This window comes from Somniosus microcephalus, chromosome 4 (assembly GCF_052327205.1).
Source record: "Somniosus microcephalus isolate GS21.2 chromosome 4, FLI_Smic_1.0, whole genome shotgun sequence".
Taxonomy (NCBI): Eukaryota; Metazoa; Chordata; class Chondrichthyes; order Squaliformes; family Somniosidae; genus Somniosus; species Somniosus microcephalus.
Window position 1 is genome coordinate 317,811,606 of NC_140990.1, and position 16,275 is coordinate 317,827,880.

The 16,275-nt window shown below is 47.0% G+C and overlaps 1 protein-coding gene across 1 annotated transcript in view; it reads left to right on the forward strand.

Annotated features, from left to right (window-relative positions):
• Window positions 1-12,762, forward strand: part of LOC147120642 (indian hedgehog protein-like) — an 84,318-nt gene extending 71,556 nt beyond the window's left edge. Inside the window, exon 3 of the mRNA XM_085986799.1 lies at window positions 11,203-12,762. Within this exon, the coding sequence (XP_085842925.1) occupies window positions 11,203-11,876 (674 nt within the window). The 3' untranslated portion in view covers window positions 11,877-12,762. The remainder of the gene's footprint in view (window positions 1-11,202) is intronic.
• The last annotated feature ends 3,513 nt before the right edge of the window (window positions 12,763-16,275 follow it).

The following is a 16,275-nucleotide window of genomic DNA, read 5'->3' on the forward strand; positions in this document are numbered from 1 at the left end:
GTGTGAGGTGGGTGTAGATAAGTGTGAGGTGATGCATTTTGGTAGGAAGAGTGAGGAGGCCACATATTCCTTGGAAAATAAGAGTCTGAATGGGGTAGAGGAGCAAAGGGATCTAGGGGTACAGATACATAAATCACTAAAAGCAGCGTCGCAGGTTAATAACGCCATTAAAAAAATGCAAAGCAAGCACTCGGGTTCATTTCTAGAGGGATAGAATTGAAAAGCAGAGAAGTTAATGTTAAAGTTGTAAACAACCCTGTTTAGACCACACTTGGAGTACTGTGTACAGTTCTGGACTCCATATTCTAAGAAAGATATAGAGGCACTGGAGGAGGTGCAAGAAAGATAAACCAGATAAACACATGAGGGAGAAAGGAATAGAATGTTATCCTGATAGGGTTAGATGAATAATGGTGGGTGGGAGCGTAAAAACCGGCATGGACCAGTTGGGCCGAATGGCCTGTTTCTGTGCTGTAAAATTCGAAGTAAAAAATCTCACCCACTACCATGACAGATAAGCAACTCTGAGAAGCAGAAGGTCAGAGGCAAACTCAATCTGTTGTGCCTTCCTTACATTGGATCTAACTCCCAAGGCCTCATCTGCAACTTCAATTTCTGCCATGAACTTCAGTGTATTCACGTTCAATAAGTCCTGGTTAACTCAGTAAGTCCTTTTTGCTGGGAGGCTATTCCCTATAATAGACAGCGGGGCTGCTATTCTCTATAATAGACAGCGGGGCTGCTATTCTCTATAATAGACAGCGGGGCTGCTATTCTCTATAATATACACAGGGGCTGCTATTCTCTGTAATAGACAGGGGCTGCTATTCTCTGTAATATATACAGGGGCTGCTATTCTCTATAATATAGACAGGGGCTGCTATTCTCTGTAATATATACAGGGGCTGCTATTCTCTGTAATAGACACAGGGGCTGCTATTCTCTATAATAGACAGCGGGGCTGCTATTCTCTGTAATATATACAGGGGCTGCTATTCTCTGTAATATATACAGGGGCTGCTATTCTCTATAATATATACAGGGGCTGCTATTCTCTGTAATATATACAGGGGCTGCTATTCTCTATAATATATACAGGGGCTGCTATTCCCTATAATAGACAGCGGGGCTGCTATTCTCTATAATATACACAGGGGCTGCTATTCTCTATAATAGACAGCGGGGCTGCTATTCTCTATAATATACACAGGGGCTGCTATTCTCTATAATAGACAGCGGGGCTGCTATTCTCTATAATATACACAGGGGCTGCTATTCCCTATAATAGACAGCGGGGCTGCTATTCTCTATAATATATACAGGGGCTGCTATTCTCTATAATAGACAGCGGGGCTGCTATTCTCTATAATATACACAGGGGCTGCTATTCTCTATAATAGACAGCGGGGCTGCTATTCTCTATAATATATACAGGGGCTGCTATTCTCTATAATATACACAGGGGCTGCTATTCTCTATAATATACACAGGGGCTGCTATTCTCTATAATATACACAGGGGCTGCTATTCTCTATAATATACACAGGGGCTGCTATTCTCTATAATAACACAAGGGCTGCTATTCTCTATAATAGACAGCGGGGCTGCTATTCTCTGTAATATATACAGGGGCTGCTATTCTCTATAATAGACAGCGGGGCTGCTATTCTCTATAATATACACAGGGGCTGCTATTCCCTATAATAGACAGCGGGGCTGCTATTCTCTATAATATATACAGGGGCTGCTATTCTCTATAATAGACAGCGGGGCTGCTATTCTCTATAATATACACAGGGGCTGCTATTCTCTATAATAGACAGCGGGGCTGCTATTCTCTATAATATACACAGGGGCTGCTATTCTCTATAATAACACAGGGGCTGCTATTCTCTATAATATACACAGGGGCTGCTATTCCCTATAATAACACAGGGGCTGCTATTCTCTATAATATATACAGGGGCTGCTATTCTCTATAATATACACAGGGGCTGCTATTCTCTATAATATATACAGGGGCTGCTATTCCCTATAATAACACAGGGGCTGCTATTCTCTATAATATACACAGGGGCTGCTATTCTCTATAATATACACAGGGGCTGCTATTCTCTATAATAACACAGGGGCTGCTATTCCCTATAATAACACAGAGGCTGCTATTCTCTATAATATATACAGGGGCTGCTATTCTCTATAATATACACAGGGGCTGCTATTCTCTATAATATACGCAGGGACTGCTATTCTCTATAATATACACAGGGGCTGCTATTCCCTATAATATACACAGGGGCTGCTATTCTCTATAATATACACAGGGGCTGCTATTCTCTATATATATACAGGGGCTGCTATTCTCTATAATATACACAGGGACTGCTATTCTCTATAATACACACAGGGACTGCTATTCTCTATAATATACACAGGGACTGTTATTCTCTATAATATACACAGGGGCTGCTATTCTCTATAATATACACAGGGACTGCTATTCTCTATAATATACACAGGGACTGCTATTCTCTATAATATACACAGGGGCTGCTATTCTCTATAATATACACAGGGACTGTTATTCTCTATAATATACACAGGGACTGCTATTCCCTATAATAGTGAGTTGGCTAAGGTAGATTGGGGAAACTACATTAAAAGGTATGATGGTAGGGAAGCAATGGCTAGCATTTAAAGAATTAATACATAATTTACAACAAATATACATTCCTTTATACATTACAACAGTGACTGCATTCCAAAAGTACTTCATTGGCTGTAAAGCACTTTGAGACATCCGGTGGTCGTGAACGGCGCTATATAAAATCAAGTCTTTCTTTCTCCCTTTCTTTCTTTAAGGCACAAAATCCCCACAGGAAATATAGTCCAACCGTGGCTGACAAGAGAAGTTAAAGATACTATTAGATCAAAGGAAGAGGCTTATAATGTTGCCAAAATGAGTAGTAAGCCTGAGGATTGGGAGGATTTTAGAATTCAGCAAAGGAGGACCAAGAAATTGATAAAGAAAGGGAAAATAGAATATGAGAGTAAATTAGCAAGAGACATAAAAACAGATTGTAAAAGCTTCTATAGGTATGTAACAAGGAAAAGATTAGTGAAAGTAAATGTGGGTCCCTTACAGGCTGAGACAGGAGAAATTATAATGGGGAATAAGAAAATGGCAGAGAAATTAAACAAATATTTTGTGTCTGTCTTTACGGAAGAAGACGTACAAAAACTTCCCATAAATAATAGAAAACCAAGGCTCTCGTGAGAATGAGGAACTGAAAAAAATTAGTATTAGTAAAAAATAGTACTGGAGAAATTAATGGGACTGAAAGACGATAAATCCCCTGGACTTGATGTCTTACATCCTAGGGTTTTGAAAGAGCTGGCTATAGAGCTGGTGGATGCATTGGTTGTCATTTTCCAAAATTCCATAGATTCTAGAATGGTTCCTCCGGATTGGGAAGGTAGCAAATGTAACCCCACTATTTAAGAAAGGAGGGAGAGAGAAAACAGGGAAGTACAGACCAGTTAGCCTGACATCAGTACCTCGGGACCAGCCGTGTTTCGGTTTTTGGAAAATTTCGGATTTCGGAAGGTATTTTATAAGACTGGGAAATTTGTTGGGGGTGGGTCGGCGGGGGTCGTCGGGGTCGGCGGTGGGGGTCGGCGGGGGGGTCGGCGGGGGTCCGTGGGGGGGTCGGCGGGAGTCGGGGTCGGCGGGGGTCCGCGGGGGGGTCGGTGGGAGTCGGGGTCGGCGGGGAGGTCGGCGGGGATCCGCGGGGGGGTCAGCGGGGGGGTCGGCGGGAGTCGGGTTCGGCGGGGGGGTCGGCGGGGGTCCGCGGGGGGGCCGGCGGGGGGGTCGGCAGGAGTCGGGGTCGGCGGGGGGGTCGGCGGGGGGTCGTCGGCGGGGGTCGGGGTCGGCGGGGGGGTCGGTGGGAGTCGGGGTCGGCGGGGAGGTCGGCGGGGGTCCGCGGGGGGGTCGGCGGGGGGGTCGGCGGGAGTCGGGTCGGCGGGGGGGCCGGCGGGGGGGTCGGCAGGAGTCGGGGTCGGCGGGGGGGTCGGCGGGGGTCCGCGGGGGGGGTCCGCGGGGGGTCGTCAGCGGGGGTCGGGGTCGTGCGCACGACTTACGCTGACCCTCTGCTCAGCGTAAGTCGTGCGCCACTCTGGTCATGTCGTGCGCACGATTTATGCTGAACGAAAAAACCTTCGGTTTTTAGAGGGTTTCGGTTTTCGGAAGTTCGGATAAAAGGTAGTCTACCTGTAGTAGGGAAAATGATAGAATCTATTATTAAGTACGAGGTAACAGGGCACTTAGAAAATAATAATAGGATTGGGCAGAGTCAACACGGATTTATGAAAGGGAAATCGTGTTTGATGAATCTGTTAGAGTTTTTTGAGGTTGTAACTAGCAGAATAGATAAGGGGGAACCAGTGGCTGTGGTGTATTTGTATTTTCAGAAGGCATTCGATAAGGTGCCACACAAGAGGTTATTAAGCAAAATTAGGACTCATGGGATTGAGGGTAATATACTAGCATGGATTGAGGATTGGTTAACAGACAGAAAACTGAGAGTAGGAATAAACGGGTCATTTTCAGGTTGGCAGGCTGTAACTAGTGGGGTACTGCAAGGACCAGTGCTTGGGCCTCAGCTATTCACAATCTATATCAATGATTTGGATGAACATGAGAACATAAGAAGTAGGAGCAGGAGTAGGCCATACGGCCCCTCGGGCCTGCTCCGCCATTCAATAGGATCATGGCTGATACGAACCTAGACTCACGTTAACTTCCCTGCCCGCTCCCCATAACCCTTAATTCCCTTATCAGCTAGGAAACTGTCTATCTCCGTTTTAAATTTATTTAATGTCGCAGCTTCCACAGCTCTCTGAGGTAGCAAATTCCATAGATTTACTACCCTCTGAGTGAAGAAGTTTCTCCTCATCTCAGTTTTGAAATGGCAGCCCCTTATTCTAAGATTATGCCCCCTAGTTCTAGTCTCACCCATCAGTGGAAACATCCTCCCCGTATCCACCCGATCAAGCCCCCTCACAATCTTATATGTTTCGATAAGATCGCCTCTCATTCTTCTGAATTCCAATGAGTAGAGGCCCAACCTACTCAACCTTTCCTCATAAGTCAAACCCTCACAGAAACATAGAAGATAGGAGCAGGAGTAGGCCATTCGACCCTTCGAGCCTGCTCCACCATTCAATGAGATCATGGATGATCATCCAAGTTCAGTACCCTGTCCCTGCCTTCTCCCCATATCCCTTGATCCCTTTAGCCTTAAGAAATATATCCAACTCTTTCTTGAATATATTTAATGAACCGGCCTCCACCACCCTCTGTGGCAGAGAATTCCACAGGTTCACCACTCTCTGGGTGAAGAAATTCCTCCTCATTTCAGTCCTAAATGGCTTACCCCTTATCCTTGGACTATGACCCCTGGTTCTGGACTCCCCGGCCATCGGGAACATCCTTCCTGCATCTAGTCTGTCCAGGCCTGACAGAATTTTATAGGTTTCGATGAGATCCCCTCTCAATCTTCTAAACTCCAGTGAGTATAAGCCCAATCGACACAATCTCTCCTCATACGTCATTCCTGCCATCCCAGGTATCAGCCTGGTGAATCTTCGCTGCACTCCTTCCATGGCAAGAACGTCCTTCCTCAGGTAAGGCGACCAAAACTGCACACATCGATTGTGTCGATTGGGCTTATACTCACTGGAGTTTAGAAGATTGAGAGGGGATCTCATCGAAACCTATAAAATTCTGTCAGGCCTGGACAGACTAGATGCAGGAAGGATGTTTCTGATGTCCGGGGAGTCCAGAACCAGGGGTCATAGTCTAAGGATAAGGGGTAAGCCATTTAGGACTGAAATGAGGAGGAATTTCTTCACCCAGAGAGTGGTGAACCTGTGGAATTCTCTGCCACAGAGGGCAGTGGAGGCCAGTTCATTAAGTATATTCAAGAAAGAGTTGGATATATTTCTTAAGGCTAAAGGGATCAAGGGATATGGGGAGAAGGCAGGGACAGGGTACTGAATTTGGATGATCAGCCATGATCTCATTGAATGGCGGAGCGGGCTCGAAGGGCCAAATGGCCTACTCCTACTCCTATCTTCTATGTTTCTATGTTTCTAATCTCTCCTCATACGTCATTCCTGCCATCCCAGGTATCAACCTGGTGAATCTTCGCTGCACTCCTTCCATGGCAAGAACGTCCTTCCTCAGGTAAGGCGACCAAAACTGCACACAGTATTCAAGGTGCAGTCTCACCAAGGCCCTGTACAACTGTAGCAAGACATCCTTGTTCCTGTACTCGAACCCTCTTGCTACGAAGGCCAACATACCATTTGCCTTCTTAACCGCCTGCTGCACCTGCATGCTTACCTTCAGCAACTGGTGCACAAGAACACCCAGGTCTCTTTGCACTTCCCCTTCTCCCAATCTATTGCCATTCAAATAATAGTCTGCCTTCTTGTTTTTGCCACCAAAGTGGATAACCTCACATTTATCCACATTATAGTTGATTTGCCATTTTTCTGCCCAATCACCCAACCTGTCTAAATCGTACTGGAGTTTCACGACATCCTCTTCACAGCTTACCCTCCCACCCAGCTTTGTGTCGTCTGCAAATTTGGAGATATTACATCCAATTCCCTCGTCCAGATCATTTATATATATTGTGAACAGCTGGGGTCCTAGGACCGATCCTTGCGGTACCCCACTAGTCACTGCCTGCCACTCGGAAAACAACCCGTTTATTCCAACTCTTTGCTTTCTGTCTGCCAACCAGTTCTCTATCCAAGTCAATACCTTGCCCCTAATCCCATGTGCCTTAATTTTGCACGCTAATCTCTTATGTGGGACCTTATCGAAAGCCTTCTGAAAGTTCAAATACACCACATCCACTGGTTCTCCCTTATCTATTTTACCAGTTACATCCTCAAAAAATTCCAGTAGATTAGTCAAGCATGATTTACCTTTTGTAAATCCATGTTGACTTTGACATCTCCAGAATCAACCGAGTGAACCTTCTCTGAACTGCCTCGAGAGCAAGTATATCTTTTCTTATATATGGAAACCAAAACTGTACGCAGTATTCCAGGTGTGGCCTCACCAGTACACTGTATAACTGAAGCAAGACTTCCCTGCTTTTATACTCCACCCCCCTTGCAATAAAAGCCAAGATTCCATTGGCCTTCCTGATCACCTGCTGTACCTGCATACTAACCACCTGTGTTTCATGCACCAGGACCCCCAGATCCCTTTGTACTGTAGCACCTTGCAGTTTCTTTCCATTTAGATAATAACTTGCTCTTTGATTTTTTCTGCCAAAGTGCATAACCTCACACTTTCCAACATTATATTCCATCTGCCATATTTCTGCCCACTCACTTAGCCTGTCTATGTCCTTTTGCAGGTTTTTTATGTCCTCCTCACTCACTGCTTTCCCTCCCATCTTTGTATCATTGGCAAACTTGGATACGTTGCACTTGGTCCCCTCCTCCAAATCGTTAATATAGATTGTAAAGAGTTGGGGTCCCAGCACTGACCCTTGCGGAACACCACTAGTTACTGATTGCCAACCCGAGAATGAACCATTTATCCCAACTCTCTGTTTTCTGTTAGATAGCCAATCTTCCACCCATGCCAGTATATTACCCCCAATCCCGTGATTTTTTATCTTGTGCAGTAATCTTTTGTGATTCCTGGGATGGGGGGATTGTCCTATGAGGAGAGATTGAGTAGACTAGGCCTATATTCTCTCGAGTTTAAAAGAATGAGAGGTGATCTCATTGAGGGGACCAAATGTAATATATCCAATGCTATTGTAATATAGCCAAGTTTGCTGATGATACAAAGCTCGGTGGGAATTTAAGTTGTGAGGAGGATGCAAAGAGGCTTCAAGGAGATAGAGACAGACTAAGTGAGTCGGCAAGAACATGGCAAATGGAATATAACTTGGAGAAATATGAAGTTATCCATTTTGGTAGGAAAGATAGAAAAGCAGAGTATTTTTTAAATGGTGAGAGATTGGGAAATGTTGGTGTTCAGAGGAACCTGGGTGTCCTTGTACACGAATCACTGAAAGTTAACATACAGCTACAGCAAGCAATTAGGAAAGCAAATCGAATGTTGGCCTTTATTACAAGAGGATCTGAGTATAAGAGTAAAGATGTCTTACTGCAATTATATAGGGCCCTGGTGAGACCACACCTGGAGTATTGTGTACAGTTTTGGTCTCCTTACTTAAGGAAGGATATACTTGCCATAGAGGGAGTGCAACAAAGGTTCACCAGACTGGTTCCTGGGATGGGGGGATTGTCCTATGAGGAGAGATTGAGTAGACTAGGCCGATATTCTCTAGAGTTTAGAAGAATGAGAGGTGGTCTCATTGAAACATACAAAATTCTTACAGGGCTTGACAGGGTAGATACACAGGGGTTGCTCGTCTTTATAATTTACACTGGAGCTGCTATTCTCTATAATATACACAGGGGCTGGCTGCTATTCTCTGTAAAAGACACAGGGGCTGCTATTCTCTATAATGTACACAGGGGCTGCTATTCTCTGTATTATACACAGGGGCTGCTATTCCCTATAAAATACACAGGGGCTGCTATTCCCTATAATATACACAGGGGCTGCTATTCTCTATAATGTACACAGGGGCTGGTACTCTCCACAATGTAGACAGCGGCTGGTACTCTCTGTAATATACACAGGGGCTGGTACTTTCTATAATATACACAGGGGCTGGTACTCTCTACAATGTAGACAGGGGCTGGTACTGTCTACAATAAGGTGTATCTGATTGATGTGGCAATGGCCTGGGCTGGTAGCTGGAGGCTGATGCAGAGCTGCTGCCTTCAGTGGAGAATGTGCTGGGATTGTGGTTGGGAGCGGCAGTGGGATCGCCTGGCATGTATCTGTCGTCATGGTTTCGCTGTTTGCTCTTAACTTGAACAAACAGAATATCTGGGAATTATTCACTGGGCAAACTTTGACTTGGTCATGTTCCTTTTTAAGGTAATACATAAAGTAATTGAAAAATAGAAAGCGAGAGAGAGAGAGATGAACAGAATAGATCGGAGAGTTAAGAGACAGTGAGGGAAAGAGGAGAGACAGCAACAGAGAGGGATAGAAAGAGAGAAACAGTGAGGGAAAGAGAGAGACAGAAACAGTGAGGGAAAGAGACAGAAACAGTGAGGGAAACAGACAAACAGACAGTGGGAAAAGAGGTAGAAACTGAGAAAAAGAGAGGCAGACAGTGAGAGAGAGACAAAGACAGAAACAGACAGCAAGGGAGAGACAGAGATCAGGAGGGAAAGGAAGAGAGGGAGAATGAACAAAAGGAAAGAGGTAGAAAAGGAAACTTAAAGGGAGAGAGACAAAGAAGGTGAGATGAGAGACACAAAGAGAGAGAGAGGGATACAGGAAACTCTTTTTTATCCGGCACCGACGGGTCTGGCGTGGTGCCGGTTGATCAAAAAGTCCGGATTACAGAGAGGTACACTTATCAAGGTACGAGAGCCCCGTACACAGCCACAGGTGCAGGAGCCCCGGTTACACGGCACTTGTTCAGGAGCCCCGGTTACATGGCCACAGATCCAGGAGTCCCTGTTGCACAGCCACAGGTGCAGGAGCCCCGGTTACACGGCACTTGTGCAGGAGTCCCGGTTACACGGCCACAGATCCAGGAGTCCCTGTTGCACGGACACAGGTGCAGGAGCCCCGGTTACACGGCACTTGTGCAGGAGTCCCGGTTACACGGCCACAGATCCAGGAGTCCCTGTTGCACGGCCACAGGTGCAGGAGCCCCGGTTACACGGCACTTGTGCAGGAGCCCCAGTTACACGGCCACAGATCCAGGAGTCCCTGTTGCACGGCCACAGGTGCAGGAACCCCGGTTACACGGCCACAGATCCAGGGTCCCCGGCCACTAATGTATAGTAAAACTTACCTGAACCTACTCCTGAATTTTGCTGATTAAGAGAGATTTCCGGATATTTAGGTGTCGGTTAAAGGAAAGTTTCCTGTACAAGGATAATAAGAGAAAGGTAGGAGATGCAGTGAGGGAGAGAAGTTGACAGAGATGCTGAAAGGAAGGGAGGGAGACACAGAGGGAGACAGATAGTGTGTTTCCCTCCAGAACTGTGCCTCTATCTCTGATGGGCTATCTCTCACAAACTCATCCTTTGTCTGTCAGTCTCTCTTTCATTCTCTCTCTTCAGCTTACACAAGTCTTTGAAGGTGGCAGGGCAAGTTGAGAAGGCTGTTAAAAAGGCATTTGGGATCCTTGGCATTATAAACAGAGGCATAGAGTACAAAAGCAAGGCAGTTATGCTAAATCACTGGTTAGGCCTCAGCTGGAGTATTGTGTCCAATTCTGGGCAGCACACTTTAGGAAGGATGTCGAGGAGATTTACCAGAATGGTACCAGGGATGAAGGACTTCAGTTATGTGGAGAGTCTAGAGAAACTGGGCTTTTTCTCCTTAGAGCAAAGAAGGTTAAGGGGAAATTAGTGTTCAAAATTATGAAGGATTTTCATAGAGTAAATAGGGAGGAACTGTTTCCACTGGCAGGAAGGTCGGTAATCAGAGGACACAGATTTAACATAATTGGCAAAAGAACCAGAGGGGAGATGAGGAGAATTTTATTTATGCGGCGAGTTGTTATGGCCTGGAATGCACTGCCTGAAACAGATTCAATAGTAACTTTCAAAAGGGAATTGGATATATACTTGAAAAAAGAAAGATTTGCAGGGCTCTGGGGAAAGAGCAGGGGGGAGTGGGACTAATTGGAGAGCTCTTTCAAAGAGCCGGCACAGGCACGACGGGCCGAATGGCCTCCTTCTGTGCTGTAAGATTCTATGATCGTTCCCTTTCTCTGTTTCACTCTTGCAGTCTCTTTTTCTGTCTCTCCTGCAGTTTCTTTCTGTCACACTCGCAGTCTCTCACTTTTTCGCTGCTTCTCTGCCTGTCTCTCCTACCTCTTATTTAATCATTCTGTCTCTTCTTTCTCTTCCATAACTGTGACTCTGGTCTTTCTCACACTGAAGCAAGAAGCACAAAATGGCTCCGTGTGTTGTCCATATTTCTCTCGCAATTACAAAAGTAAAACTGAGAAATGATTCATATTTTTTCGACGGTTTACCGGGTTTTGGTGCGTCCTTTTCCAGATCACTCCATGGCGGCAAAGACTGGTGGCTGTTTCCCTGGAAACGCCAGCGTGCTGTTGGAAGACGGGAGGAGGAAGAGGGTGTCCGACCTCCAGCCTGGAGACCGAGTACAGACTGTGGACCACGGTGGGGACATCATTTTCAGCGCCTTCATGACCTTCCTGGACTGGGACCCCGGCGCGGTAAAGGAATTCCACGTGCTCGAGACCCAGGATCCGCCTCGAAGGCTCCGTCTGACGGCTGCCCACCTGGTGTTCGTGGCAGACAACTTCACCTCAGACTTGGGGCGATTCAGGCCGACCTTTGCCAGCAACGTGAAGGTCGGGCAGTACGTGTACGCAGCGGGCAATTCAGGCCGGCGGCCTGCGCGAGTGACTGGAATCTCGTTGCGGATGGACATGGGTGCCTACGCCCCCTTAACCCAGCACGGCACGCTAGTGGTGAATGGCGTGCTGGCCTCCTGCTTCGCGGCGATCGAGGGGCACGGCCTGGCACAGCTGGCCTTCGCCCCGCTCCGACTCTGCTACGGACTGACCTCGATGTTCGGCGGGGGCCAAGGTGGCCCCCCGGCCCGCCAGGGGGGCGTGCACTGGTACTCCCGGCTCCTGTACCGACTGGGCAGACTCCTCCTCAGCGCCGAGTCCTTTCACCCGTGGGGCGTGGCGCAGGGCTGAGGCGGGCGGGCGGGGACTGAGTCTTTACTGAGGGTGACTCGGGCGCGCAAGGAGGTCCAGGCTTGTCCCCCCTCCCCCCGGGTGCGTAGGGGTGAGACCGGGCGAATCGGCGGATCACGCGGGTGTCATGTGGGCGGGCGTCCTCTGCTTCTACAGGCCCAAGGACCCAAATCGGCACAGAGGACCAGCGACCAAGGATCTGAGACGTCCCTTCTCCGCGTGGAGTCGAACATGGAGTCCTGTTGGTCGTCAGTTCAGACGGGAGGACATGCGATTTTCCAAAAGTTGGAATTTGTGCAAACGGAGACAAAAGCAGAAACCCGATCTTCCTTGTTCTCACCTCTGACTAAATTACACTGGGCCCTCCTTTGTATTGCAATCGGAGGAGTCAAAGCTGAAGTGTCGTCTTCAGGCGACGCGGGAGATGAAGATGTGCAGACCTAATCTCGGTCTTCGTTTTAAAGTAATGCATTCTGCCCGTATATATATATATATATTTCATATTTCTGTTACAAATCACTACGTCCCCATTTAGAATGAGAACGGCTTATGTAAATGTGTCACGCTGCAATTGCATCCCCTGGCTAGTGGTGGCGCTACAGGCAGTTTCGCTGATAAGTGTGGACCTAGGAATTTCTAATGGGAAAAAATTGACAGCAAGTGTGCGCAGATGTAAGATTATTAATATAATAGATGTGTGTATATCAGAAAATAACTCTTTGCAGGGAGAAAGCTTTAACAGGGTTTTCACCTCCAAACCTCATAGCTTGAGTCCTCAATGCTTGCTTTGCTGCTGAATCAAATTCATTAAAATCTTACTAACCAGCGTCTCCACATCATCAAACACCACAGTAAATGTGGAGGATTAAAAAAAAAAGTCACAGTCTTGGTGCCTGATTTATGTTTTTCAACATTCTGGACTGTCCCGGCAAAATCTCCGCAGGACTGAAAGCTAAGGGTTGCCAACTCTGCATGGACATATTCCTGACGCTCCTGCCTCCAACCGGCCCTCCCCCAGTCAGACAGCCTTTCCCCCCCACCCCCGCCCCTCCCCCCCAACCATCTCCAAGACTTTCACAACTAATAAACAGAAGTGTTTTAATGCCGCTTCGATTTTTCTCCCGGGTTTTGCTGGCGGCCGTGCCCAGGGGATCAGTCTTTCATTCCTGGAGACTCCAGGGCAGTCCTGGAGGGTTGGCTGACAGTAGACATAAAAAAGGCCCTTTGTTCGGTTGAGCTTGTTCCCTGCACAGTCCGCGCATGATTATCACGATTATGGACTGCCTCCCCCAACCCAAGATCTCTATAACCTCTTCCTAGTTCGCCTGTGAATCAAGCATGTATATTAAAGCCCTCACGTCCCTTCTAAACGTTTATTGATGCCGTTCCAATTTGAACAGCAACTATTGGCCCAGGTTGAGCTCTTTTTCCATAGCCTGTTCTACATCCTGTCGGGGAGAAAATAAATCTTCGCATCTTCAGGCTTCTGAATAGAGGAACCCCAAATTGGGAACGGGGAGTGGTTTGGTCCCTTTAGAACATAAGAACATAAGAATTAGGAGCAGGAGTCAGATGTACAGCCCCTCGAGCCTGCTCCGCAATTCAGTAAGGTCATGGCTGATCTTCGACCTCATCTCCACTTTCCCGCCCGAGCCCCATATCCCTTGATTCCCCTAGAGTCCAAAAATCTATCGCTCTCAGCCTTGAATATACTCTTAAGATTCAGCATCCACGGCCCTCTGGGGCAGAGAATTCCAAAGATTCACAACCATCTGAGTGAATTGAGTTGGCTGCAGGTCTCGTGTTGGGGTCTAGGAGGCCGTCAGAACCTTCTAGCTGCCGATGGAGACCAGCAGCCAGATGGTCCCAATTAGAACATAAGAAATAAGAGCAGGAGTCGGCCATTTGGCCCCCTCGAGCCTGCTCCACCATTCAATAAGATCATGGCTGATCATTGACCTCAACTCCACTTTCCTGCTCGATCCTCACGTCCCTTGATTCCCCTAGAGTCCAAAAATCTATCGATCTCAGCCTTGAATATACTCAACGATTCAGCATCCACAGCCCTCTGGGACAGAGAAATCCAAAGATTCACAACCCTCTGAGTGAAGAAATTCCTCCTCATCTCAGTCCTAAATGGCCGACCCCTTAACCTGAGACTGTGACCCCTCGTTCCAGAGTTTGGAGTTTGACATGTCAATCGGGTGTATGGCTAAGCCTGAGCTTGGTAAAGGTTAGTTAAAATCAGGAGCAGAGGCTACAACCAACCTGGCCCCACTATGGAACTCTCTCCCTAAGCCCCCCTAACCTTGCGACCTCTCGCCCCACCTTCAAAAGATTTTTCGAAACTCCCCAGCTGCAACCCCCCACCGCACCCCCATACCCTTCTACCACTCATGCTCATTGTCCATGCTTATCTCCTTTCTTAAAGGCTTCGGGGTGAATACTACTTGCATTCCATCGGTTGGGATGTCTGGAGGATGCCTTATCTAAATGAAAGGTCTCACTTGCTTAAGGGTTTTATGAACCATCCTCCAAAAACCTCGTTTGGTGTGCTGGGAAACCCGAGAGCTCGTGGGGTTTACAACACCCAATTTGCTAGGGTGTCTACATCCCCTTTCAAACAAAAAAAGCACATTAAAATGTCAAATGTTATTAAAAAAACGTTCTTGATTATAATGAGAATGTTCAGGCTCTGACCCTCTCATACCTCCAATTCTGCTACGATACTGACCCTTGCAAGATTCCATTGCACTGCCAGTCGTGGGGTACAAACAGGTTGCTCACTGATTTCCTTTATACGACAGAGTGACAGTCCATCTCAAAATATTTTGCCAGCTGTGTTCAGTGAGGTATTGTTTTGCCCTGATAAGTGTTTAAGTGCTGTTCCACTTGTTCCACATACAAACACCAGGCTGTGCGACAATCGCAATCACTTATAAATGGTCAATGCGGCCAGAGTATGTTTCCCTGGGCCTGGTGTATTACGATGATTCCAACACTGTACAGATTTCTTCAGGGACAGTTGCCGTACAGCCCTAAATGTTATAAAGGGAGATACCTGAGCTCAGTGCTAGCACTGCGAGTCAGAAGTTTGTAAGTTCAATCCCCACTCCATGACATAAACTAGGCTGACACTTCGGTGCCCTACTGAGGGAGTGCTGCACTGTCGGAGGTGCCGCCTTTTGAATAAAGTGTCAAATCGAGGCCCCGCCTGCCTGTTCAGGTGGACGGAAAATAAATTATTGGCACTGTTTAAATAAAGAAAGAGCAGAGTCCCAGTAATAAAAACAGAAAATGCTGGAGAAACTCAGTAGGTCAGGCAGCCTCTGTGAAGAGAGAGAAACAGAGTTAACGTTTCAGGTCGATGACCTTTCGTCAGAACTGGAGAAAAAGCAGGAAATGGAACAGATCTTTAAGCAAGTGTAGGGGCTGGGAAAGGGGGGAGGGGATGAAAGAACAAAAGGGAAGGTCTGTGATAGGATGGAAGGCGGAAGAGACATTAAGAGATATTCAAGGCGAGAGGAGATGGTAATGGGACAGGTTCAGAAACAAAGGATGGCTCTAGATGAAGTGTAAATTGCGCTGGCAGAATGGAAGACAGCTGCCACGTGGGAGAGAATAAAAACAGACAGACAAAGAGTGTGGATATTTCAGATGTCCAGCATCTGCAGGATTTTCTTTTTGTAAGAGAGTTCCAGTATGCTGGTCAACATTCCTCCCTCAACCAACAGCACCAGTAAACAATTTGCTATCAACTGTTGGCCCTTGCTGTGCACAAATTGACTGCTACGTCTGCCTATATAACGACGGTAACGGTGACAGTGCTTCACAATTAATGCATTGGTTACATAGATTGCTTTGGAGTGTCCTGAAAAGACACTACATAAATGCAAATTGTTTTCGTATCGACATCTGTTGCTCTAGAGGTGTTGCGCTTCCGAACCAACTTGCCTGGAAGCAGCCACATTGGGCAGGACCTCGCCTCCTGTGACATCATGAATGGGGAAGCAGTGGATTGCTGAGTAGATGTATGATGTCATGGGTGGAACTTCATGATGTCACGGGAGGAAAAGCTTGGCATGGCTGCCTCCAACCAGCAGGAAACCGAGCAATAGGAGGTGAGGAGGAGACATCAGAAAGGCATCTTCCTTTGTAACATTGAGGGTGGTGGGGCGGTTCCACAGAATCACAGAAACCCCACAGTGCAGATAGAGGTCATTTCGGCCCATTGAGCCTGCACCGACACATATCCCACCCGATCCCCGTAACCCCTACACCAACACATATCCCACCCTATCCCCGTAACCCCACGTATTTAATCCCCCTAACACTAAGGGTCAATTTATCATAGCCAATCATCCTAACCCGCACATCTTTGGTTCAGAGGAAGGTATGT